Here is a 26,636-nt window from a genome sequence, read left to right as displayed (position 1 = left end):
GTTTAAGAACAGATTAAATTGTGGAAAAAAACGTATTTTAAGTGTTTCGCAGTTAGATCAAACCACACCCAGTCTAAAGCCTGTCAATTTAACTGACCTCAAATTTTTCCTGCTCTCCTGTCATTCTCATATACAATTCAAGTTTCTTCATGGACCTCCTATGTAAATCTATATAACAGCAATCTATCAAAATTTCCTGACACAAAAGATGTACATGTGACTGCTTTGAAATGTCCGCATCGAACTTGACACACACCGTTAGTCCAAATTTGAGAAATGTACAGTAAGTAGCACTTGTCAGTGACTTTCAGCCTTTTCTACATGTAGCTACATTCTGTGTCCTAATCGACCACCTCTTTCTGCAAATTAAAAAATTAATGCCATAAACATAATCAGTCATTGTGTAGCTCATAAGCAAATAGTTTTATATTGGAAATCACGCCATGTGAACAAACCAGGCTCGCAGATGGAATGTTGTTTTTGAAACTTGAAAACATTTTTCAAAAACTACACACTCAGAGGCTTTAAACAGAAATTCCATAAATCATAACAACCTCTATCTCATACTTTAACAAGATTCCATAGACAGTATATTTATATCATTTATTGATGTGCAGGGCGTACGTCCTTGCCACATGCATCAAACACTAGACCCAATTATTCTCAAATGCCTGTATAAACTGCTACAACATATGCTCTTAATGACTAACTGAGGGCTGGGGCTCGGTTCTTTCCTTATTTTCCCCTTCATTATTATTTATTCCTCATTCTTTCCCTTCAAAATATTTTATTATTTTGTAATATTGCCTAGCACAAGTACTGTTTTATCAAACAGATCTTGATTAAAAAGTCTTAAATATTGCTGCCTAACGTGTACTACTCTTGTTGCACAAGCAAAATAATAAATATATATTTTATGCTCCAGACTCTCCATGAAATAGTCCTTAGGAAGGACATGTCGAGGAGTAAAAACCCCTCAGGGCAGCCTGTTGTGATTCAGGTGATGCTAAGAGAAATAAACACCAGAAGAGTAACTGTAAATGTCACTCCAGAAAAATACATCATCAGAGGAGGTAGAGAGCGTAAGACTACAGTGTGTCAACACAAGTCCTTGGCACAGATCCTTGATCAAGTGTAACAACATGCTTCAGAGTCCCATGACTTGGCAATGCGAACAAATGCAGAAATATAACAAATATCCTGAAACACGTCTGCACTAAGTAAATGTATGGATGTGTACTGTAGCGAATCCGAACCACTGTCACTGCCCAGAATGACAGATTTTCAGCAAAAGCTTTTACAGGACGTGATGTGAATTTTGTGCTGACGTGAAGAGAAAAACATCGTCGTGGTCTGGTAATGAATTGAGTTAGCTATAGCAGTCTTCAGAAAAGCCACTTTCTCAAGCTGTGAACTTGGCCCACTTTTATGCGCCTCAATAACATTAGCAAAAAGCAATTAACCTTTAGCCCGCAGCCGTACAGTTAGACTGGTGAGAAAATTCCCCCTGCTCATTTTGATCTGACACTTTACAATGGAAACAACTATGACAAAAGTATGTGATTAGACACGCAGCAGAACAAACACTTCTTTAGTACTTTGCTTTACTTAAATTATTATATAACATGTGATATTCAGTAGTGATTCATTACTCATCCACCATATGCATGTAAATACATAATAATAACACAATCACATAGCAATCGACTATAAATGAGAAATATTGGCATCCATGGTAGTTGTATGAGGTTATCGAGCTTACTCTAAAAATGTCATTTATAATTTACTCGACTTCAGCCGAACGACAAATTCGCTTTGAGAAATAAAGCAATATAAATTGACCAACGCTTCCACTTGAACATTTTTAAACACCCTACATTTTAGCATTTTTGTTAAAGTGACTGAAAATAGTAAATAGTAACCAAAATACAGATATAAGTGAATTAATTAATGTTTCATGAATTGAGAAATGATTGGTATTTTAGCAGAACAATCTAAATCTATGCCCTTGTAGCACACCCTGTATACAGTATGTATGCTTTACAGCTAATACTAGGATCTTTAGAGCCTGAGAGGGAAATGAAATCACTTATGATTGCATGTGTTTTGTATGAAGAACATCGAAAAGCGCAGTTTTTCTTGACACTGTTTGTGTGTGATATTCCAGTATAACTGCTTTCAGATCTCGCTCAAAGCCAACTGCTTTCATTAATTTAGTGACTAAGAAATTTATTATTATTTTTTTTTTTTTTGCAAATTAGATTCTGGGAAAAAGTAATAAAATAAATAAATAAATAAATAAATAAATAAATAAAACTTTTTTATGTTTGTAAAAAATATTCTTGTAACATTTTTCGCATGTTTTTTCTTTGATACTTTTTCAACCAAATATTTCTTCCTACTAATTCTTTCCTTATAAACATTGTACATGATCATTGTATCTGGGAATAATGCGAACGCACTTTATTGACCAACCAAGTCCTTACTGGATGACAATATGATGAATATTCAAGTGCAAATTCTGCCAGAATACACCACATTATATTAAACCCTGCTTAATGCAGGAATTGTCCTTTAATAATGATCTACTTTCACTGACTTTGTAAAGACCTAGCTTTAGCCCAAAAAGAGATATTTAGTGCAAACAGATATTTATTCCCTTTCTGTGAATTTTCCCTGTAATCTGCATCTTTACACCTTGACACATGGCGATTAAGCTGTCTTGAGCTAAGAGGCAAAAGAGCAGGCACCCCATGTGCGAGACAGCATCACAGCAGGGATCCTAGAATGATATCTCTCCAACACAAACGGCCCAGCTCACATCAGCCCAGTCAGACACGCCATCCAGCTTTCATACTATAAAATCTGCCCTGTGACCCGAGCTGTCAGACACATAGCGATAGTCAGAAAAAAGCTCAAACACAGCCGTTTTCAAACTGACTTCAAAGCGTATGAACACAATGATGTTCGTTCGACTGTAAAGCCCGAGCACTCTTTTATCAGAAGGGATCAGATTGTCAAAAAATATCTTTTTGGACCTTTTAGCAATAAACGCGTAGATAACATCTTATGACATAACGTGGGATGTGGTAGCTCAGTGGTTAAGGCATTGGACTACAGATCAGAAGGTTGTGAGTCCACCAAGCTGCCCCTGAGCAAGAAACCCTCAGTTGTATAAAATGAAAAATGTATGTTAGACTGCATATGGGTGTCTGCCAAATGCTGTAAATGTAATACAAAATGATAAACTAATCCAAAGTCGCTTACCACGCAGGGTCTCTGATGGATGCACATTACAGTCAGCAGTGTTTTTTTTCTTTTCACCAAAGCGCACAGCTCCTGTTGAAGACAAAGTAGTAATATTTTGTTATATTATATTATATAATATTATATAAAAGTAATATTATATATTAAATTCATGATATACATGTCCAAGTTCTCAGTTGAACAAAACATTTTTCCTCATAAAAAAACGAAAACCTGACCCCTCAAAAATCCCAAAAGGATCAACAATTATATATAAAAAAAAGAATAAGACTATTCAGAAATAACTTTTTGGAATATCCAAGTATATACTCAAAATAAAAAAAATGTTCAATTACAATTTAATATATTTAAATACTTATTAACCTACAGTACAAGCAAACTAGCTTAACTGATTTACTGGTTGGAATGTAGCTAACACTAATTATAGACTCATTTTACTAAATGAAAAAAATGCAAAAATCTTGACCTTGCTCTCCTAAATAAAGTCATGATGTCCTGAACGCTTCGAGTCACAATCCGATTTAGACACTCATTACTATGGGAACAGCAGTGAATGCACAGCCTCTGCTTTTTGCGCTGTTCTCAGGAATGAACTATTCATAGACGGGACATCCATTAGACGGTGCAGAACCTGCAAATCCACAACAATTACTGAACCCTAAAGGCTTTTCTGTCCCTATCAGCAAAGGCATTAGCCAATTAAATCCCTTTTTGTGCTGAAGGGCTGTCAACAAGCTTTTAATCATTTCCGTCTTTTTCTGTAAAGCCACCAAGGAGGTGACAGCAAACTCTATTATTTAAAGCAGGGTATTCATCAACAAAATATAGAAAACAGCTGAGACGCAAGTGCTTCGGCTTTCAATACAGCCTCTAGAAATAATGTACACAAAGCTGAGCCTTTTTAATGGCATGTCAGGAGGTGGCTTTTCTCGGGAAAATGTATCAGATCTACCAACGGCACTTCGAATGTAATGGCACAGTGGATGTCTTTAAAAATGACTTTTATGTCATTTTCAGCTCCATACCCAGCACACAAACAAAAGCAGACAGATGGCGTGGTGTGGCGTGGTGCTGTTCCTGCTATTCCATCTCATGAGGTGTCTGTAAAAATGCGCTGTTATAAGAAGATGGATGTGAATATTCATGCTGGAGATCTGGCTCACCTGTCAGACGGCAGAATCCTATGATAATGTAATTCATAAAACAAAATATGAATTATTTATTACTGAAATAGTTTGACTTGTGTATTTCTATCTCAATTAACAATCGAGTTTTGCAGTGTGAAAACGATAATAATCCCAAGTGAAAGTCAACATTTTACTTTAGTTTGAAATCATTTCAATAATAATGCTTCATAATAATATTAATTAAGGAAGCGTGTAAAATATGAATGAGACACATCACTGGTTTGATTTTACACTAAAACTGAGCAAAATTAATGCTGACTTTGTTGCAATGACACATTAATGTATATGTTTGAAAGAAATATTTAATGCTATGTTGATTTTATTATTTATTTATTATTACCTTTTTTCTCCAAGTTAATATAAATATATATATTTAGTAAAAACTACATAGCCTAAACAGTGCCCTGTACTGATATTTATATAAATAATATTGAATCAAAAAATCTCTGCCACTGCCAACAATTACTGTTATTGATTACATTTTTAACTCAAAATGCAAGCCAACCTTTAAACAATTAGAAAATACACTATAATTTTTTCGGTTTTAGAATTGGGAGCACAATGTGATTATCTACACTGACATGTCAATCATGAAGCTCTTCTTATGTTAACATACATTAGTGGTTTGTGAATATTACACAATTAAACGTGTTAGGTCAATATATATCAGGAAAGTGTTCCAGAGCTTAAAGTGACACCTTACATTAAACACACAAACACACACACACACACACACACAATGAATTAAGCGAACACTGATCACTCTAATAGTTTTGAACTGTAAAACACTGAGATATTCATTTTTCTCCACTTCATAGATGACTTCACTAACATTTCAACATAGATCCTTAATCAATAATTCATCATTGCATTACCAGAACATTCATTTGCAGGTAAAGCAAAACAAATCACTCAAGAGAAATCAATACACCACACACCCCATCAGATATGAAAACGTTGGCCGGGCACAATTAGATAAAACACAGTGAACACTGGGAGAAACGGAGAGAACGTGCTGATTGCACACAGGAACACTTCTACTGTTATTGCACAGAAGTGTGTGCTCACCTCTGACTTTTCAACGATCCCGCTTTAATTAAATACGATAAAATGTGCACTGACTGATATATGGACTCGTGCACAAAACCGATACCCTTTAACATAAGCTTTACATCCTTCATGTCCTCATTTCACCCTTTTGTGTTTTGTGTTGGATAAACCCTGGCCATTACAACCAGAGGTCTGTACTATTAAATCACAACCCAAGTCTGACAGCTTTCCCACCACTATCCTGGTCTGAAAGAACACACACACACACACACACACACACACATCATCTGCCAACATACTTCTCAAACCAAACCCTACACATCTATAGCACAGTGAGGGAGGCAAAGCCGTCGAGAATAGTGCAATGACAGCATTAAAAGTTTCTAAGCAGATGTATAAGCAGCTATGGACCAGCTGTCCTGCTTGAGTGGAAGCATGACTTTATTATTACTGTCTATAAACAATAACATTGGCATCCCTGTGCATGCATGTTGCAAAAGTTTGTGCAGGATTAAGATCTTCATCTTCACACAGCATCTTCCACTGTGGCAGCTTTAAGCGTTTAAGCTGTTTTAATCACAGCTTAGTGCACAGTGCAGTAAGAATCAGGCTGTCTGGTCTGGTTAGTGTAACTGTAGCCCTTTAAACCGTCTCCCATGCGCTCTTACCTTCTGAACTCTCTCTCCACTTGGTGATGTTGGATTGTACTGATGTTTAACTGGAACGCTGTTTCGGACACACTCCTCGCTTTTGTTTCACCGTGCCATAACTGTGTGTTCTTGCTGACGGCTTCCGCTTAGAACAGAGTAGTAGAATAAAACGTGTCAGAGCTATAGTACAAACGCGCCCGTGACTTTAACGCTTGTGTTACGGAGCGTCCGAGAAGCGCGCGACTCGTAGACGATGCTGTGAGCGCGCCTGGAAGCTCGCTGTTCCGCTTTGTGAGTGGGCGTGGTGAGAGCGACATCACGTGATCCGCAGGGCCATGGCTCCGCCTTTGTTTTTTTCTAGAAAACGCACGCGTTTCTAAACATTTTTAGAGAAGTCGCACAGCGCCGCCTAGTGGATTTATGTACGTTCTTTAAAAAGATCATGCTGAATCTCTGTTTGCTTGGGGCTTTGTTTCAAGACATCTTACAGTGGAAATTGCTAGGGGACAAACCATTTAAAAATGATCCTCACACACACATATACATACACACACACACACACACACACACACACACACACATACATACACACACACACAAACACACACACATATACATGCACACACACACACACACACACACACACACACACACACACACACACACACATACACACACATACACATACATACACATATACACACACACACACACACACATACACACACCGTGTAGTCATGGTGTTATTGAGACTGTGTGGTAATCTAGACAAAGTTACTTTATTGAGGTACTTATTGTGCCTTTGTGAGTATACATTTACTGACTATTCCATTAGTTAATGAACAGTAACCCATTTTCATTGACCACCAAAGAGACTAGCAGATATTCCTATGTATTCTCCACACCATTCTCAGTAGTGCAGTAACATTGGGATTTTTTGGGGATTAAATAAACCTCAATGATTCTAGTGGGCTTAGAACAGTCCACAAATTAGAGTGCCGAGTGTTCCTTTGGTGGTCTCTTTATATTGATGGAACAGTGCCTGATCATTTGTGTATAACAACAGATAAGCTACAGTCAGTAAATGTATACCCACAGAGTATACAGAGCATACAGTATACGGTAAATGTACCTGATGTAAATATAAATGTAGTTAAAAGTAAATGAATTTAAGAAATGGTCTATAGACTAAACAAGGTAATTAGTCTCTGCTAATTTGCTATAAAGATGGAACTTTTTGATCTTCCTCTTCGTAGAACATCTTCCTCCACATATATTGAGAGTAACTGGTAGAGGAAAACCAAGGATGGGACAAGATTTCCTCTGCTGTTAGTCGCTCCGTAGGGTTTTTTCTAAGGATGCTACATATGAGACACTTGGCTTTAGGTGAGAGAAGCTCTGGAAGAAAGAATTTGCACTTCTGGATCCTTCTGTACAGTCCATTGAGGTTTGTGTGTGTGAAAGGATGACTTCCAACCAGAATAGTGTACAATATAACTCCAAGAATCCATACATTTGATGCTTTTCCTGAGAATGAGCTCCCTGGCTGTAGGCTCTCTGGACTGATATAGAGCGGACAGCTGTGCTTGCCTGATATGAAATCATCCTTTTCTATAATATATGCACCTTTAAGGGTGCACAGTGCCAACTCAGTTCTAAATTTAAAAACATAAACGTGAATAAATACAATATAAGTATGTATTTGCAATAATTAATCCAAATATCTAAACATTAAAAAAACAAACCTTGGTTAAATTTGAATTTTACTTGAATATGACTAAGCACTTTCTACATTTGACTTTCTGCATATGCTTTTAAACTCTTCTATGAAATGATTAAAAAATACTCACCGTTCTTTATTTTTAAAAGCAAAATTCTTCAGCTTCAGTCTAGGCAGGACTACACCATTATTGTGACAATGTGCCACAACAGAGACTATCTGATGAAAGAGCCTCAAAGCTTCATCTTCACACAAGCCTTGTGAGGACTGAACATGTCTGTACATATTACCAAACGTATGTTCAAAGAAAATGTAAGCCATAGAGTGTCCAAGGATGATTTCAGATGGATGGTGTAGGTGGGGCTGTACAGGAAGATGAAAGTACACAGCCAGGGCCTGGACATATCTACTAATAGGAAACACCTACAAAAAATTAAACGATAGATAGATAGATAGATAGATAGATAGATAGATAGATAGATAGATAGACAGATAGATAGAATGTTTTTTAAATTGCATAACTGTGCACATTGTATTGTTGTATTAACTTTGATCTGATGATCTGTGGTTTTGTTTTTTTTCCCCTAAAACTATCAGGACTTAAGTAATTGTGTTCTAGTTTGATATTTTGCTTATTTATTTATTTATTTGTTTGTTTGTTTGTTTGTATTTATTTATTTATTTATTTATTTATTTATTTATTTATTTGTTTGTTTGTTTGTCTATTTAGTTATATTTATTTCGGCTTTGTAATTCTGTTGAATATGGAATTAGAATAGTTTTAATCAAGAACAAAATTAAGGATATTTTCATTCCTACAATATTTCTACTGTAAATTCAACAATTTACATTCATCTTTGTGCATGTATAATACTGTACAGGCATAAGACATACAGTGTGCATTTGATGAACTGACTGAAAAAGACAGTAAACAATATAAGCAAAGAAAAAAGCAGCATAATGCTTGTGTATTGAGCTTTGCTGTAGCCACTACAGCCCAGCAGTAGATTATATGGCCATACAGGTGACCTTATAGGGTCTCAGCTCACCTTACAGAACACATGTTTGCCGCTGTGCAGGTTGGAAGCTTTAAACACATTTTCCGCTACTTTCTCATCTAGCACATTTTTACCAACCAGGAAACAGTGTGAATTACTGGACGCTTTCGTGGAAGAAAAGGTAGAAAGCATTTCGTTCATGTGAATAATAAAATGCGGTGAACTCGGACAAGTCGTTAAACCGTCTGGTAATATTAAACCAAAACATCTCTGCGTTTTAATATAAAAAACAACATACCCGAAAACGAATAAACTACTGTACGGTGCAGATCTATTGTTATTTTAGGACATAATTCTGGACATAATAAAGCAAATGGCACTTTATATAGTCGGTATTTATTATGTTGCACAGAATAAATAAGATTATAATTTAAGTGTGTTTAATGTTAAGATGCCATAGTCATGTCATTTGTTACTGTTTCGGTAACAGGATACAGAATGATATAGACACAGCATGATTCATAAATAAGTTATAAACTGAGTTATAAATCACTGTCACACTGAATACTAAAATATAAGTATTACTTAAAATATTAAACGATACGTCCTGACTGACAATTGTGTTGCATGTAATAAAAAAAAAAAAAAAAAAAAAAAAAAAAATATATATATATATATATATATATATATATATATATATATATATATATATATATATATATATAATGCTTAATAAAAATATAACTGTCAGTCTCTGAATATATATATATATATATATATATATATATATATATATATATATATATATATATATATATATATATATATATATATATATACATATATACATACATGCATACTGCGGTATCAGTCAATCAGAAGTAGTAATTCAGAGACTGACACAGTCACATACCAACTGGCATCACTCGTATACAAGTTTGACCAGTTCAGATGGTGTCTTGGCAGCAGGTATGTGGTCAGACAAGATGTATTTTTCAGCAGGAGTGTCCAAATCGTCTTCAGATAAAGGTAGGTATAATTCTTGATGCCAGGACAACCATATAAATTACATAAAAAAACTAATAAAAAGTCATTTGATTAGAAGATTCGCCATGGGACTTTTTAGCATCAAGACCAGGAGACAAGAAAAATCCTTAACGATTTATATTTATGAGCAACACAGTGTTCCAGTGATATGTAACATGTTATTTTAGTTCATATACAAATGCCAATATTCACTTATAACATAAGTGCTACTAAATGGCTTAAACTAAATAAAAGCAATACATTTTTTATGTGACATAAAACTTACATAACCGTGATTTCAAAATAAAGTGCACAAGTATGAGACCACATACAGAAATATGAACATTTATCATGCAGGACAATGCCAGTGATGACGTTACAATGAATTTACAGACCATACAGGTACACATTTATTCTCTGATCATTTTTTTCATGCCACACAATAATGAATGTGGTTAATATGCATTATCTGTGCACTAAAGGGTTAAAATACAACACTAGTCGTTAAATAGAAGCTCAGGGATAATGTTTTAATACTGACAATATTGACAAAGTATGTGACTCTAGTGTCCTGAATGCTAGTCTTATTACACAAACCATCCCACCTGTGAACTAAAAGACTGGCACCCGGGCACGTATTGTCGCTAGCATCACTACAGAAGTGTTCAACAAGATTGTCACAATAATACAGAAAAATGAGCTGGGAAATGTGCCACGGTGTTACTAACAATTTATTTCAGGTCACCACTATCTCCTTGGATCGTCTTCTTGATGCGGAGTAACATGGTGGTCTGCCACTGATCCAGACGGGAGATTGAGTCAAACTCTTTCACCTGAAATATTGAAATAGAAAACACTCAACATAAACAGAGCAGAACTTAAACTGCAAGCCTTTTTTAAAACACTTAAAGTAAACTCACAGCCTCAGTGAATGCCTCGCTGTTTTGCTCTTCGTACGCTTCCAGTAGTTTCTGTAAAGAAGAATTTGCAGTTCAAAGACTACACACATCTCTGCATCACATGTCATTTAAAATTTAAATCTGTAAAGTTTGAAAGGAGTTGTCATTCTTACTTACTTTCAGAAGTTTACATTCTCTTGAGTCTGAGAATGCTGGAAACATGCTCTCATACTTCTCTATAGCCAGCTATCAAAATAAATGGAAATTCTTGATGTTAAAAGTAATCCAATATAAATAAAGTCATGAAAAAATAAATACGTATAACCCTAAGAATGACAAGGTTACAAATAAACTACAATGATCACAGAACCTGAAGCTGTTGCACTGACCTTTGCATTCAATTCATCCACAATGAAGTGGCACAGTGAAGCCTTCCAGAAGTACTCTTTTGCGTTGTACTTTAGAAGTGGATTATCCATTGTACTAGTTGCAACCTTGGTGAGAGAGAAAATATTCACTCTGCAGGGATAGGCTTAATGCCAGATTAAACTTTATAAAATGTGTAAACTGTAAACAAACCTGCTCAAAGATTTCAATGGCTTTTGGATACTGTTCCAGCTGTGCACAGTAAAAGCCAACTTTCAGGAGACATTTGTTGGCAGAGCTGAAATAAGACAAATGAAAGCTTAACAAAAAGTGAACCAATCCCACCCTGAACTGGTACATTAAAAATCTGGAACTGGACATAGCAATTTGTAGCCAGTATTTCAGGCAAAATTATTAGCTGGAAACTGAGGGTTTGGTTTATAAATTTTGTCAGGAGATATTTAGTAATCTTCTGAATCAGTGACAGATTACAATACATCAAGTAACAAGTAATTCTTATTCTTAGGAAAGGCCAAAGACTAAATATTAATACAGACAAATCAATACTAAATGATAGTTATTGTGTGTGAAATAAGGAAGAGAAGTAAAGCTGCATTTTTAAGGCTTCCTTTTGCTACTGCTGATATGGGTGGATATGGGGATTAGTTCCCATTCTGACATCCTATCAAGCTGTTCAGCCAGCCAAATAATCTGTAGGGAGCTCCTTATGTTAAAGAAACATCTCACATACATTGTGGTATTTTATTAAAAAAAAAAAAAAAAGAAATGTAAATACCTGTTCGATTCCTCCCCTTTATAATAGTCAGCCGCCTGCTCATAATGGGCAATTGCCTACAACAAAGAGGATAAGGACCATTAGTGTGCTAAACGTATCAGTTTGAATCAGCCATCCTGAGCTGTGTAACCTTGAAGTTTCAGTAATATATCAGGTTCTAGTTTGTTAAGAAAAATATTCTGAAAATAATCTGACTGGTTATATTGAAGTGGTTGATCCCAGTTTATCGTCGTTCTCTACTCTGATTTTAACCCTAGCTTGTAGAATGATACACACTTGTAATTTAAAAGTGGGGTTTGACCCAATGTTATGAAACCCTGCTCTGATGCAGGGTAAGTGGAGCTTTTGCAGTGTTAACTCCTCATTACAGTGTTAAATGATGTGGAGTTAGAATTTTACAGTTAGATGCTTAACAACAGACACCAAATCAGAAACTGAACAGTTTCATATCCCATGCTATGTACAGTAACAGTAACCCTGCATGTTGTGCTAACAATAGTTGCAAGGTTTGAGGGGGAAACTAAAAAATATATTAAATAAATATACATACATTCAATATAATCAAAATAATAATATATAATAATATAATAACGATTTAGAATAAGAATTTATATTTCTATGCATAAAGGAATTTAAAGGAATTTAAAAAACGTTTATATATTTTGCTCCTCTATGTTTTCCTCAGGAGGCCTGAAACAGTCAAGGTCGATTTATGTGGCAAAATTTTCCTCCCTGATGTGAAAGCATGAGGCAATCTGCTATTTAAAATGGCTGTGCCCTGTATTTATCTAATCATGACTGTTAAAACTGCAAATATGCCAATAAGAATGTTAACCTAGGGATTAGGAATGTACAGTGAGAAATGTCAAATGAATTTGTTGGATTCATTGTTAAATGAATCCAACATTGTCACACTTCTCCAGGTAAAGTAGGAGAAGTGTGAAACACGAAAGCAGATATCCCAAAAAGCCTTAAAGACTTCAAACAGGCAGATGGCACTCCACTATGAAGCCATATTTTTGGATGAAGATTCCTTTTGTTCCTGACAGCAAAGGTGTTTTTCATTGCTAAAAGAAAAGTCAAGACTTTGTGACTGACTTTAAATGTGTTGCTACTAAATCATACTCTTCCCTTAAACACAAAAAATTTATCATATAATCAATGATTTTTTACTTATCTTCTTATTTCTAATTTGTGAAGCATCAGAGACACACTGTAGGTGACAGCAGCTATATAACAATTAGATTTATTATAGACAGGACACATGGCTTATTAATTGTGTAATTCGTTAAAACTTTCGCAACCTCTTGCTTATTTTAGGGCAGGAAACTAAGCTAGTTATGAAACCATTTGGCCAGGCAGAATCTGCCCCATTTTAGACCAATAAGACTTCAAAAAACTTAATTCTAAAAAAAAATAGACTTCTATTTTGCTTAGAAATAACTGGTATGACACAGTTGCTTTGCAACCACAGACTGCTGTGAAGTTTTTCTAGTCCTTCCTCTTGTGCTAGCTTTATGTTCACAAGATATTTGAGTTGTTCAATAACCATTGAGATTCTGTATACTTCAGCATGTGGACTTTGTGTGGATTGTACCAAGAGAAAGTGTCAAGCTGTACAGCTCCTGATCTCACACATAGAAGCTCTATGATTTAAAGTCAAATGCGTGAAGAGCTATTTGACCTGTTATATATAACTATTATATCAAGCACCTTCAGGGAGACAGATTCTATAATCAAGATACAAAAGAATATACTGTATGTTATGCAGAAAATTATATAAACGAAAAATGCAAATATCTAAAAACTTCAGTAGCTTCATATTTATTGTTTAATTAATCAACATTATGAGAAAATTGTGTGTTTAAATTTAAGAACATTAAGTGTTTTTCACAATAGTTTTAGAAACTTTGGTCATTGTGCTCAGGATTGTGGCAGATCCAAACATTATGGGAGTAAGGGGGTGGAGAAGGGGATGGAACACAAGTTTCAATGCTATATGGGAGTGATGTTTTGTTGTTGTCTCAGGACCCTCTAAATATCTACCTCCATTAGTGAGAATTATTCAGTTATATTCAAGTGTGTCAGGATAAAAAATAAACTGGAAGAACATGCCACTCGCATACAGTGACCCAATTGGGCTTTAAATAGATTCCAAAGGACGTACTGTATGTTGGGGTTAAACTAATGAAAAATTTGGAAACTATAATAATGTTGAATTATGAGCCACTGTCATAAAAGATAACAAATAAATTTGAACAGCTGAAACCCTCTCTGTGGGGTGAATATTGTCAAAATGGTTAGTGCTCCACAGTTCAGTACAATTATATATGTATGATGATACCTATGAACATTTCAGACCCTATCTTTAAAAGATATAACAACATTATGAAGGAAAAAAAGCAAGTTGATTTCCCCAAGAGACAAGGTGGGCCTTGGATTACTGGACATGAGCAGGTATCACTCTTTTGAAATGGCTAAAATGGCTAAACACTGGCGAAAGAGATTCTGAGTAAGACTGGATCAAAATAGAATGGAATCTGGCTTCGCCATTTCATCCCATTAGTATTCTCTCACAATGCTCTGGAGCTAAATGGGACTAAATGGGATATCCAGTGATATTTCATAAACTGTGCAAGACATCGCATTATAGACAGTCGTATGCATCATTGTGAAAAAATGTAAAATTTGTATTGGCAAAGCAGAGGTGTTTTGGTGCAATGCCAGCTTAAGGGGTAAATGGAATTGGTGATCTATATGAAAATGGAGTTTTTCTGTCATACTCTGAATTGTTGAAAAAATACAATATGGTGAGCCAAAAATTGTTTTGGAAGTATCTGTAGATTAGACATTGTGTCAGGAGCAATTTCAATACAATTGATAACCCTGTGTATGCCTATTGTAAGCTCCACGTGAAGCTCAGTGTGCTTCAACATGTTACAAAGTAATGCTTATTGTGACTGCAGATACTTGTAATAACCTGAAATCTATATGGCAAAATGATCTGGGGATTAATATTCATGATAAAGACTGGTAAGATTATAAGGGAAGCTGGGAGGATATTCATTCATTACAAAATAGTACAAAGATATTTTTATAAACCATCTAAACTTCACAGGATGGGGATAACTGACAATAATTTACGTTGGAAATGTAAGGAAGAGAATGGTACTTATCTACATATGATTTGAGAATGCCCTTTAGTTCACTCCCAAAGTTCTAGTGGTTGGGCTCTAATTTACCTGTAGAACCACAACAATGCCTTCTTGGATATGTCAAGGGTACCCAACGAAGCAAAAAATTAATTTACCCATATGAAGTTTGGTAATATCACAGCTGCCAGGATGATTTTACACAAATGGAAATGCCCCCAAACCCCAGATCTGAAAGACTGGATTAATGGGATGATTAAAATTGCTTCATATGAGAGTATGTTGGGGAGGCTGTATAGCGAGGGATAAATGGAAAAAAATCCAATAAATAACAGGTAACCATTTTTGGTAGCATAAGAAAATGGTGGCTCTTGATTTGTTTCCTGATGGTGACTTGTAGCTGGATATATAATTGATTTAAAAAGTGAATACTGAATACTGTGGTGTACTAAGTTTTAACTGTCGAACAATAAAAAGAACATAAAAAAGAACATAATATGAAGGTAATTCAAGCATCACTTATTCTCTGGACTGATTATGGGTCATGAGCTAGTTAATGAAACAGTGACCTTACAGATATGGATTCCATTGAGTGATGTACATTGTCTCCTAAAAGGCTGCACTGATCCGAAATTTGAAAGTAAATCTAACCTTTTCAATATCCACCAGCTCAGACTCGTATATTTCTGCAATAGTCATGTGGTGTTTGGCTGCAATTGTAAATCTTCCCTGTGAAAAAAAAGGATGAAATTAATAAAAAGCACAACCTTCTGTGTCCTGTGTAACTTATCCATCTAAACATGTTGATCTTACCATGTCAGTATATATGTCGATGGCTGCATTTAAGCAGTTGATAGCCTCTGTTTGATGCATTGTGAAAGAATTGTGAAGATGTTAGTGAAGAATTAATCTAAGACATGAGACATAATAAGGTAACAGTTTAACTTTGCATGAATAAACTGTTATCTTGGTCATAAACTAGATTGGAAATTTAAGATGACTTTCTACTACACAACTAAAAGGTTTAATAATCTAGGTATTTTCTAAATATAATATATATCAGACCAGACAATGTTGGAATATGATTTGATTGATGTGCTGAAGTGCAAGCAATGACTTCTACTTCCCGGATGATCTAAAAAATCTATTTGTTTTGGAAATTATGCACCTCCAGGTATTTTTCCATGATGCACTGCCTCAACTCAAACATGGCCAAACAAGCAGTTGTGTTAATCATTCTGTCACAAACAATTCATTGTGTATTGTTTTTTCACCTTGGGGATCAGCCTTCTTGTATGCGTTGCCAGCATCAACAAAGCTGGTTGCAGCATCCAGTTTGTTCTGCATTTGCATATGAAGTTTTGCAGCCTGGCAGAAAGCATTGCCTGCAGCTGGACAAATAGAAGGCATTAAAATAATCAGGACAAAGTTCATGAAAATAAAGAAATTGTATTTGTATATATTTCAAGCTGTCCATACCACTCCAGTTCTTTGCCATTTTAAACATGTTGGCAGCTCTTGCATAAATCTCACACGCATCCTCTACCTTGTGGTTTCCTCTGCAAAGATGATCGGATATTCATTCATTTAAGATTCATCAACTAAACCAGTTGGCCTGTGCAGCATCTATCCCATGTATACCGTTATAAGATGTTTTATGGATATTTGTAAAACAGATATGGTAATATGACATTGACAGGGAAAAGCATGGATGAACAGAAATGTGATTATTTTGTAAAACAGCACAGATCATTACATTTAGCAACACAAGCATTCAGAATGGTACTAGGACCAGTTCCAGTGATGCCAATGACCACTGAATGTCATAACACAGAATCCATCATGGAAAAAACATTAGCATCACTGCTAGTTTGTTCATCACATCCCTTACCCGAACATCCCTCCTAGAAAAGATCCAGACGACTTGACTTTTTTGTCCGCTTCAGCCATTAGCTGGATGGCCTCTTTTTCCTTTCCAGAGGTATCCATGCTTGTAATTTTAATGTAGCTGCGTATTGAAAATTAGGGGCTGTGTTTTCGCAGATTTCGCTGATGGAAAATTGATGTGACGATGCACTCCTCCGCCTCCTCCGGGTGCTGATGAGGGAGCAGCAGTACAGCACCCTCACCATGCAAGCGAGGTTGCCAGGTTTTTGATAAATCCGCTGCTATTGACTTATAAGCATTTTAAACGCAACACGCAGTTGTTAAATATCACGTATTTATTTAAATTAACTTTACTTGTCTATAATGTCCTTGCCTTAATGTAATTCACAGATAAATAATGGAATACATTCATATAGACCTGCATACGTACAAATGTTGCAAGACGACGACCTTCCATGACCTATTGAGATTATATTAACAAATTTCTACTTAATTTACTTACCAAAATTTAATTTTATTTCAATTCAATTCAAATTCATGTGTACGAAAAATCCAGATCTGGCAACGCAATGCAGACTGAAGTGCGTTACCTTTCATTTCCTATAGCAAGAAATCAGCTCTACTACGGTGTAACTTCTCTAAATTACTTTTAGTCGTTTTTAATAGTATATGAAGTTTGAAACTGCTTTATACGAACAATAAAATACATACAAAAATATTAATAATTCGCTCAAAACCGTCAGCATAACCACGTGACCGGAAGTGACGCTTTACCGCCAAAGTTGAAGTGTTGGTCCTTCAGAATATAAACACCCCTGAAAATAAAAAGGAACTTTTTAAACATTTATTGCTATGTAATATGTCGAGTACCGAGTTAGCTACTGTGATATAAATATAAATATTCAGACGTCTATGTTCTCAACGCGGGTTTGTCACTTTAATATTGTGTTAAAATCTCTCGAGCTAACACACGTTAGCCTGCTAAAAGTCATTTTAGTCTGTTCATAACATCATACTGTGTATATCACTAAAGATCTCCTGGTGGAAACAAGAGGAAGGATGAATGGTCGTGGAACACGGAGAGGTGAAGGAGGTTCCTGGAGAGGTGAAGGAGGTTCCTGCAGAGGTTCCTGGAGAGGTTCCTGGAAAAGTAATGGAGGTTCCTGGAGAGGTGGCAAAGGTGCAGAGTCTGGTGGAGGTGGTGGTGGAAGTAATGGCTGGAGAGGAGGAGGAAGATGGAATGGAGGAAAAAACAGAGGCTGGAGAGGTCCTAGGTGGGGAAGAGGAGGGGGCAATTATTCACCTAACAACACACAACACGGTGAGACGTTAGAATCAACTTGGCTTATTATACATCAATTCCACTTTTTACATCAATTCCACTTGGCTTATTATACATCAATTCCAATTTTTCCATTTCTGATATTGTACTGGTGTGAGAGCTCTATGTACTGGTGAACATCTGATAATGATGTCATATTTAATCATCTCAAAGTGACTAAACCAACATGCTGCAATATAACACACGCTGCCAGCACAAAATATGCTCGTGAATTTAATCTAGACCAGATCAGTGGTTCTCACAGAAGGTGAGACAAAGTTTCTTATATTTATTATTGAGTTTGTATAGTTGTTAAACTGTTTGACCTGTCAGCTGAATTGAACAGGTTTAATCCAAACCACATTTGGTGAAGCTTATTAATAACGTCAGCTTGAAACGAATGAGTTATTTTATTTGTCTAACCGTTTTAAACAAGCAAACTATTTTGACACATTTAAATACTGTTTCCCGAACTAAATCTATGCTAATTAAGTTTGTGGATTTTAAACTCAGTTAAAGGAGTTCCTGGCTACAATAAGTTCGAGATTCAACTATAATGTAAATGAAGTAATAGCAAGTAAATGAGAAACAGACTTGTCACTGCTTCGTCATTCTGTGACAGGTGCAGTGATTTCTTCACCAGTTCCTCGTGCAACACAAGCAACACTTGACATAATTTGTCCTTACAAAGGATGGAGGCTTTACTTTACAGAAGGTTTGCATATTGTGTTGATTTCTTGAGCATCTGAGCTTTAGAATCGTTTTTTTTTTTTTTTTTTGACTCAATAACGTCTTATCATCTTTTTGAAGGTTTTATTGAATCCTCACCTTTTGTTGAGAAGATAAAGGCATTTGAAAAATACTTCACTTCACAAATAGATCTTTATGACAAGGTACACATCAAAGTAATCTGATAACATTTTTCTGGGCAATGTATGACTATGTTCTTTATAGAGAAACTTTTTTTTTCTCAACAGGATGAAATTGAAAGAAAAGGCAGCATCTTAGTGGACTACAAAGACTGGCTTGTGAACAAACAGATCTCCACATCACTACCTGATCTTGCTTCTGAGATTAAAGACATGCCGGAAAAGATACTTGACTGCTTGGGTTTAGCCATTCATCAGGTGCCTGTTTGGTTATTATTTGTAGACATACAGCATAAACACAATGTGAAGCATAAGAACCTTATCTGAAAGGGTCTGCTGTTGAACCTTGATTAAATAAATCTGAGCCGTGTCTGCTTTTCTGTATAGGTGTTAACAAAGGATCTGGAAAAACATGCTGATGAGCTACAAGCCCAGGAAGGGCTTCCTGAAGGCTCAACGCCTATTATTAACATACCACATATAAGTGCTAGGTATTGTTTTTTTTTCTTTATATTTCGTTTGTACATTTACATTGCTCACATTGGTAATTTGGTGTGAAGGTTTTGGTAAAATGGTTGGTGTGATACAATACTAATGTTTTTTTTTGTTAGGATTTATAACTATGAGCCTCTCACGCCTTTGAAGATGCTTAAAGCCAATTTATATGGCAAGTTTGTGGCCATTAGAGGGACTGTGGTGAGAGTGAGCAACATCAAACCTCTTTGCAGCAAGATGGCTTTTGTGTGTAACATGTGTGGAGACACTCAGAGCCTGGCTCTGACTGATGGGAAATACACTATACCCACTAAGGTAACAGTATTCTGACAGCCAACTCTTGGCTTTAAGGAAATGATAGTGTGCTGTAAATGAATGATCTGATTATGTGCTTCATATGTTAGACTAGATGCTGTTTGCAGGTTAAAACCATCTGACCAGTTGTTTCAGTCATATATTTGACGTAATTGAACAGACAGCAGTTATTCCAAGAGCATTTTTAATCTGTGAACAAAATGTAGGTCTACAAACAGAAAAGGCTACAATAAAAAAAGCAGACACATACATACATAAATATACTGTAGAGTTTGAGTGTAATATTTGATCATCTAATTGATCTCACTAATAACACTTTTCAATACATTTCAGAATGAATAATCTGGTTTGGTTTTATTTATACTTCTATACCAGTTGTTTTTTCGTTTGTCTTAAATAGCAACAAATCTATCTATAAAGTACACCACTTAATTAAATATGCTCATCATGTAGCAATACATTAAATGAAAATACCATTTAGTTGCTGCAGCTTCGTTTCTTTCAGTTGAAGCCAAAGAAAAAAATTAGGCTGTTTGATGTTTTGCAGTGTTTACAAAGAGAATGCCGTGGAAGATCTTTTACCCCAAACAGAAGTTCACCACTAACGCAGACAGTCGACTGGCAGACCATAAAGTAAGATGTTTTATAAATGTCTATCTCTCTCTTTCGCACTCTACTTGTTTCATAATCAAACCTCAAGATTTGTCCAATATTGTCTGCACAGAAATGAAATGCTTTCTATTTAGATATTTCTAGGAATATTTAGAGATATGTAGAAGAATTTCTATCTGTCTGAATAACTCCCATAGTGAGAGATGTTATACACTTTAGTCCGCCAACATATTTCTCAGGGTTCAGGAGCTGATATCAGGTGACCAGCGTGAATCAGGACGTATTCCACGGACCATCGAGTGTGAACTCACTCAAGATTTGGTGGACAGCTGTGTACCAGGAGACACGGTGACCATCACAGGAGTTATTAAAGTCTCTAACGAAGAAGGTCGGTACCAAAACCCACACTGTTTGTTCTATCAGAAATGTTAAGCAGTGAAATTGTTTGGCGAAATCAGTACATGGTTAAACTGCAAACATATGTGCTTAGCTTAATATAAAGATTTTTATTCTAAAATCTATATCTGTTGTTTTAATATGAAAGTAAGACTTCAGTCAAGGTCTGACTGGTGTTATTTTTAAAGTAAGGATAAAGAAGGATGTATTCCCAGCTGGCTGTCAGTTTGCTTAAGCTACTCTACAGATGATGAGCCCTGCAGTGTCAGATTCACTACACACAGATCACTCTGGTGTTGGCTTTAATATGTTAAGACAGTGAATGTCTTTTGTATTATTTTATTTTTATGTATTGTTTTTGCTTTTGCAAATATTAAAGTTAACATAACCATTTGAAACAAATAGTTGAAATATGAACTTATAATACAGACAGTATATATTGTACCTTTTGAATACAATTTATTGCTTGTCTGTTTATGCCTCACATAGGGTTTGGAAGAAATAAAAAGGACAAGTGCATGTTCCTTTTATACATCGAAGCAAACTCTCTCAGTAACTCAAAAGGGCAAAAAAACAAGTCAGCATCTGAACCTGAAGGCCAGGAGACATCGGTAGAGTTTACACTCAAAGATCTGTACGCCATCCAGGAGATTCAGGCACAAGAGGACCTTTTTAAATTAATTGTCAAGTAAGGGACAGCTTGGCTTTTTTTGTGTAAAATGCACTGTAGTCATGATGAGAGAACTTCAGCATCAAAAATAAGTCCTGCATGACTGATAAGATGTCTGATGGTGTATTAATTTGCTTTTGTTTTTTGCAGTTCTCTCTGTCCAGCCATCTATGGACATTTGGTAGGTCTTTGGATGTGTGGGTATGAGTTTTTATGCTTCTGTTTGTGTATGTGTGTGTGTGTGCTTTGTGTGTGTGAAGCTGTGTGTCTTTGTTGTTTGCCTCTGTGTGGGTCTGTGTCTGTCATTGTCCATCTCTGGGCGTTTATTTTGACTTTCATTTGAAGTGTTTGTGTGTTAAAACCGCTTTGTGTTTTGTAGCTTGTTAAGGCAGGATTAGTCCTGGCTTTATTTGGAGGCTGTCATAAATATGTGGATGATAAGAACCGAATCCCTATAAGAGGAGACCCACACATGCTTGTCGTAGGAGATCCTGGACTTGGCAAGAGTCAAATGTTACAGGTACATATTTCTTTCGTTTAAATAAAAACTCTTAAGATGAATTGTAGAGAAACTGTCAATTGTAAGTAGATCAAATGATCACCTTGTTTTTTTTAATGCGTTTTATAGGCAGTATGTAACGTTGCTCCACGTGGTATCTATGTTTGTGGAAACACCACCACCACCTCAGGTCTGACTGTCTCTCTGTCCAGGGACAGTGGCTCTGGAGACTATGCACTAGAAGCTGGAGCTTTAGTGTTAGGAGATCAAGGTACATAAATAACCTCTGACATGCATATCACATGTCACATGAAGCTGAGTTCTGTTTTGTGTCTCCAGGTGTATGTTGTATTGATGAATTTGATAAGATGGGGAATCAGCACCAGGCCTTGCTGGAAGCTATGGAGCAGCAAAGTATAAGTTTGGCCAAAGCTGGAATCGTCTGTACGCTTCCAGCTCGCACATCCATCATTGCTGCAGCTAACCCAGTGGGAGGACACTACAATAAGGCTAAGACGGTATCTGAAAACTTGAAGTAAGCATTTAGAACAACTTATAAGGCTTTGAGTAGACATCTTGACTTAAAATGAGTGAAGATGCAAAAAAATGTGCAAATGCTTAGCAACAATGCTCAGAGGAACTGATCTCTTTTTTTTTTATCTACTCAAGCATTACCTAGTTACACTTTGTAGAAATGAAATTACTGTTTGTAGCTCACCTATTGCCTTGCACAGTTTGCCAGCTGCTCTCTAAAACCCTGAGGCTAGATTATTTGGTTAAGAGCCTGTTTTTGTGGAGACAGAGTTTTTTTCTACCTCCTCAAATTAATCCTAAGGTCACAATATAGCCTATGAGACATTTTCATGTTCTTCCTGTGTTAATATTCAGCTTATTCTCATCGGTAACATGCCTACAGTATATTACTGCTGACACTATACTGCTTCGAGGTGTAAATGAGCATTAATTAGAAGCCATTTTGGATGATCATATTAAAAGCAACCTACACTAACTACAGGTCTGAATGTGGTCCAGTGCGATCCACTCACACAGATCACTTGCAGAGATGGACTGTCTGCATTGCTGTTGTAGTTTGAACTGTTGTGTCAACAACAACTATTGTATCAATGATAAAAAAGACTATATAGCCACTGGTGTGGCTGGGTAGGGTTTTTATGCAGAATAGAACTACTTATGGACTATCCAGGCTCATTGTTGACCTCTGTTTGACCACAGCGTGGGTATTTTGCATAAAATACGTTAATCTCTATACAGTATTTGTTCCCTGGTGGTCCAGTGGCAGGATCCCGTGCTCTCATTGTTGCAGGGAGTCTTAATATAAATAGTCTGATCTCACATCATTCTATTTTTTTCTGAACCACTAATCCAGCACTGGGTAGCGGGGAGCCTGAAGCTTATCCTGGAAGACGAGGGGCACAAGGCCTCTGGGATGGATGCCAATGGCATACACCCTTCCTCACCCGTTCACACACTACAGTAAATTTAGGTATCTACAATGCATGTTTTTAGACTAGGGGAGAAAAGTGGAGTACCTTGAGAAAACCTCTTATGATTCACTTAGAACAGAAACGGTAATAAATCCTTTATTATAGCTGTCTAATGCATGAAATAGACAGAATACACATAAATAAGTCTCCATGCCTGAACTCGAAACAACTGTTTGCTGGTTCTGAAGTGACCTTATGTTGCTTTTGTTAGATTTGAAATCATAACTTGGCACAACGTAGAAAAACATTCAAAAACCATGAGAACATTGTGTGTGTACACCTGTCCTTATCTTTATCACCAAAAATGAATGTTAGAACATGGCTGAATAGGACCTGTGAGGTGTATCAGGTCTTCCCAGAATAGGTTTCAGATTACAGTGACACAAATACATAAGACAAATTTGTTTCAGAAGATGAATGAATGAACCATTGTATCATTCCACTGATGGAGGACATTAAGAGGTCTGCCAAATTTTGCATAACAGCAGTCATTCAGTAACTATATGCAGTACCGATAAATTGACTCATATGTTATGTGAATCTGGTGGCCAGTGAGTGTAGATATATGGTAAAATAGGTGTAACTGATAAAAAATATGTTTAAAGGTTATCTTCTTTCTCTGTAGAATGGGCAGTGCTCTACTATCTAGATTTGATCTGGTCTTTATTCTTCTGGATACTCCCAATGAGGACCATGATCACATGCTGTCAGAACATGTCATGGCAATGCGTGCAGGGAAGAGAGGCGTGATTAGCGGTTTGACAGCCACCAGGGCCTGCACACAGGAGTCCAACATATCCATTCTGGAGATTCCTTCAAACAAACCTCTCTCAGACAGACTGAAGGCAAGTATATTGTTTGTAAAGCCATTCATTTTGTTACAGTTGTGAGCACATGGTGGTGTAGCTGTACCTATTTGATAAATTTGTCAACACAGAGCAAAAGTGAATTATTTATAAACAGTTAAAATTGGAATCTTTGTAAACACTTGTATAAAAGGAATGTTTTTTTAAAGAATATGAAAAATCGGGGGTCTGTTAACAACAATGCCATTCATGTTTAGTTGTGACAAATGTGACTAAGTTAGTTAATATGAGTATTTATATGAATACATATCTGTATGATTAAAGTTTCAAGTGTTTGTGACATTTAGTAGGTTATTTGCTAGAAAAAAATATATATTCATGTGTATTATAATACAGTTCATTTAAACCACAAAGCCTTGCTATATATATTTCTATATATATCTCCTCTTAACATAAAATAGGACTATATAAAAGTCTGCTAATCAAGATCATTATCTACGTCTCAGTTAATATTAATGTTATGTTTTCCATATTCATTTCACATTTTTTCTCAGGTTCTTGTTGGAGAGACATTTGACCCAATTCCTCACCAGCTACTACGTAAATATATAGGCTACGCCCGGCACTATGTGCACCCCAGTCTTTCACCTGAAGCTGCTCAAGTCTTACAGGACTTCTACCTGGAATTGCGAAAGCAGAACCAATCAGCTGATAGCACCCCAATCACAACTCGCCAGCTGGAGTCTCTCATTCGCCTCACTGAGGTAAAAGCACAGGCCATATATAATATGCTTCCTTGTTTGAAATTCAGGTTCAGGTTGAAACACTTCTCTTAGAACAGCTCAGTGGAATACAAGAGACTTCATTGTTTTGCTTGTGTTTTCAAGGCAAGGGCGCGTCTTGAGCTTCGAGAAAAAGCTACTCAAAGTGATGCGGAGGATGTTGTGGAGATCATGAAACATAGGTAACAAATAACACCATAAAGGGTTTTGTGTTCATTCTGGGTTTTTCCTCTCTGTCTAAGATCTTGATGTTGGCATTTCTGAACCTAAACTGTTAAATGGTTTAATATAATGCTTCCTTTGACAAGTTTGACAGATACTTACTCGGACGAGTTTGGCCGGCTGGATTTTGACCGATCTCAGCTTGGGTCTGGGATGAGCAACAGATCAAAAGTCAAAAAGTTTGTTGCAGCTTTGAACCAAATCGCTGAGCGTACCCACAAGACCTTGTTTGAAATTCAGGACCTGCGACAGCTGGCTAAAGACCTCCAAGTTCATGTAAATAGATTGTTATTATTTTTACATTGTGTTGAATACAGCTCCTTTAAATAAATTAATTTTTCCTTTATTTACACAATGTTTTTCAGGTTGTTGATTTTGAAGGCTTTATCAGCGCACTCAATGAACAAGGCTACCTGCTAAGAAAAGGACACAGAACATATCAGCTGCAAACCATCTGAATGAAAATGTTACAGATACATTTATAAAAATGTTTAATGAATTTTAGAATGTATTGTATTGTATATTATTTTATAAATTACTTATGGATATACACTCAGTGTCTCCTTTGTATATGGATATATAATCAGGTATAGCCAACTTGTACCAACATTCATTGACCATGCTGACCAGATATAAGGTACTTCCTCACTATAGCAATGACACCTGTGTGTGCGTCTGTCTGTCTGTGAGTCTGTCTGTGTGTGTGTGTGTGTCTGTGTGTGCGTCTGTCTCTGTGTCTGTCTCTGTGTCTTGTCACCTCTCGATTAAGAATAGACTAGTAAAACTGTATCCATTCAGCAGGGGTTAATTAACACACACTGAAAGCATTATTAACTCCTAGTGTAAACCACCCAGGGAGTTGTGTCTAATAACACACTTAGCTCTAGCAAATGTTTCAGTGTGTAACTTGTATTATCAGTGTCATGCACACCACCATGTCAGTGTCAGTACTGTACTGAAAACAGTCCACCACCAGTATGGTCCCTTACAACTGATGAGAAGATGGACTACAGTACAGGTTTACAACCCTGGTGTTGGAGTAACCCATCTATCTGTCTGTCTGTCTGTATCTGTCTGTCTGTCTGTATCTGTCCGTCTATCTGTATCTGTCTATCTGTCTGTCTGTCTGTCTGTCTGTATCTGTCC

At 36.2% G+C, this 26,636-nt stretch overlaps 4 protein-coding genes across 6 annotated transcripts in view; 1 reads left to right on the top strand and 3 right to left on the bottom strand.

Moving 5' to 3' along the window:
* LOC132852804 (kelch-like protein 29) overlaps nt 1–6,375 on the bottom strand; it is an 84,409-nt gene extending 78,034 nt beyond the window's left edge. For both annotated transcript variants that reach the window (XM_060880247.1, XM_060880248.1), the window contains exons 1-2: nt 6,173–6,375; nt 3,268–3,339 (exon numbers count right to left, since the gene is read on the bottom strand). The gene's annotated coding sequence lies outside the window, so the exon portion shown is untranslated. The remainder of the gene's footprint in view (nt 1–3,267; nt 3,340–6,172) is intronic.
* Nucleotides 6,376–7,373: 998 nt separating this feature from the next.
* On the bottom strand, nt 7,374–9,064 carry LOC132852559 (tribbles homolog 2-like). Its single transcript, XM_060879816.1, has 3 exons — nt 8,924–9,064; nt 8,005–8,297; nt 7,374–7,809 (listed from the first exon to the last, which is right to left on the bottom strand). Exons 1-3 carry the CDS (start codon nt 9,062–9,064, stop codon nt 7,374–7,376), a joined length of 870 nt encoding a protein of 289 aa, XP_060735799.1.
* Nucleotides 9,065–9,744: 680 nt separating this feature from the next.
* On the bottom strand, nt 9,745–17,190 carry napba (N-ethylmaleimide-sensitive factor attachment protein, beta a). The gene is made up of 11 exons (XM_060879080.1): nt 17,003–17,190; nt 16,591–16,670; nt 16,386–16,502; nt 15,925–15,971; nt 15,763–15,840; nt 11,960–12,015; nt 11,377–11,461; nt 11,187–11,291; nt 10,975–11,043; nt 10,819–10,869; nt 9,745–10,731 (listed from the first exon to the last, which is right to left on the bottom strand). Exons 1-11 carry the CDS (start codon nt 17,098–17,100, stop codon nt 10,630–10,632), a joined length of 888 nt encoding a protein of 295 aa, XP_060735063.1. The 5' UTR covers nt 17,101–17,190; the 3' UTR covers nt 9,745–10,629.
* Nucleotides 17,191–17,665: 475 nt separating this feature from the next.
* On the top strand, nt 17,666–26,042 carry mcm8 (minichromosome maintenance 8 homologous recombination repair factor). 2 transcript variants are annotated; one of them, XM_060879508.1, is made up of 19 exons: nt 17,666–17,925; nt 18,032–18,319; nt 18,942–19,034; nt 19,130–19,212; nt 19,297–19,446; nt 19,576–19,679; nt 19,800–19,998; nt 20,546–20,631; nt 20,850–20,998; nt 21,496–21,694; nt 21,827–21,857; nt 22,056–22,196; nt 22,305–22,446; nt 22,515–22,710; nt 24,306–24,525; nt 25,041–25,250; nt 25,374–25,450; nt 25,577–25,766; nt 25,856–26,042. In XM_060879508.1, the coding sequence occupies exons 2-19, from the start codon at nt 18,058–18,060 to the stop codon at nt 25,946–25,948; spliced, it is 2,625 nt and encodes an 874-aa protein (XP_060735491.1). In that variant the 5' UTR covers nt 17,666–17,925; nt 18,032–18,057; the 3' UTR covers nt 25,949–26,042. The 2 variants fall into 2 exon arrangements, with proteins under 2 accessions (XP_060735491.1, XP_060735490.1); XM_060879507.1 differs by having other exon boundaries at nt 17,666–18,319.
* The last annotated feature ends 594 nt before the right edge of the window (nt 26,043–26,636 follow it).

Source organism: Tachysurus vachellii, chromosome 10 (assembly GCF_030014155.1).
Source record: "Tachysurus vachellii isolate PV-2020 chromosome 10, HZAU_Pvac_v1, whole genome shotgun sequence".
Lineage (NCBI taxonomy): Eukaryota > Metazoa > Chordata > Actinopteri > Siluriformes > Bagridae > Tachysurus > Tachysurus vachellii.
This window is presented reverse-complemented; position numbering and strand designations above follow the sequence as displayed.

Bases quoted from the DNA above. Each gene is read 5' to 3' on its own strand.
- LOC132852559 (XM_060879816.1), bottom strand. From the start codon at position 9,064: ATGCTTTCTACCTTTTCTTCCACGAAAGCGTCCAGTAATTCACACTGT. The intron at 8,298-8,923 runs GTGAGCTGAGAC...AATTTTTTGTAG, and splicing joins GCAAACATGTGTTCTGTAAG to GTGTTTCCTATTAGTAGATA. The intron at 7,810-8,004 runs GTGAGTATTTTT...TTTTAAATTTAG, and splicing joins GCTTTTAAAAATAAAGAACG to AACTGAGTTGGCACTGTGCA.
- napba (XM_060879080.1), bottom strand. From the start codon at position 17,100: ATGGATACCTCTGGAAAGGAAAAAGAGGCCATCCAGCTAATGGCTGAA. The intron at 16,671-17,002 runs GTAAGGGATGTG...TCATCTTTGCAG, and splicing joins TTTCTAGGAGGGATGTTCGG to AGGAAACCACAAGGTAGAGG. The intron at 16,503-16,590 runs GTATGGACAGCT...CTATTTGTCCAG, and splicing joins AATGGCAAAGAACTGGAGTG to CTGCAGGCAATGCTTTCTGC.
- mcm8 (XM_060879508.1), top strand. From the start codon at position 18,058: ATGAATGGTCGTGGAACACGGAGAGGTGAAGGAGGTTCCTGGAGAGGT. The intron at 19,447-19,575 runs GTGCCTGTTTGG...TTTTCTGTATAG, and splicing joins TGGGTTTAGCCATTCATCAG to GTGTTAACAAAGGATCTGGA. The intron at 20,999-21,495 runs GTCGGTACCAAA...TGCCTCACATAG, and splicing joins TAAAGTCTCTAACGAAGAAG to GGTTTGGAAGAAATAAAAAG.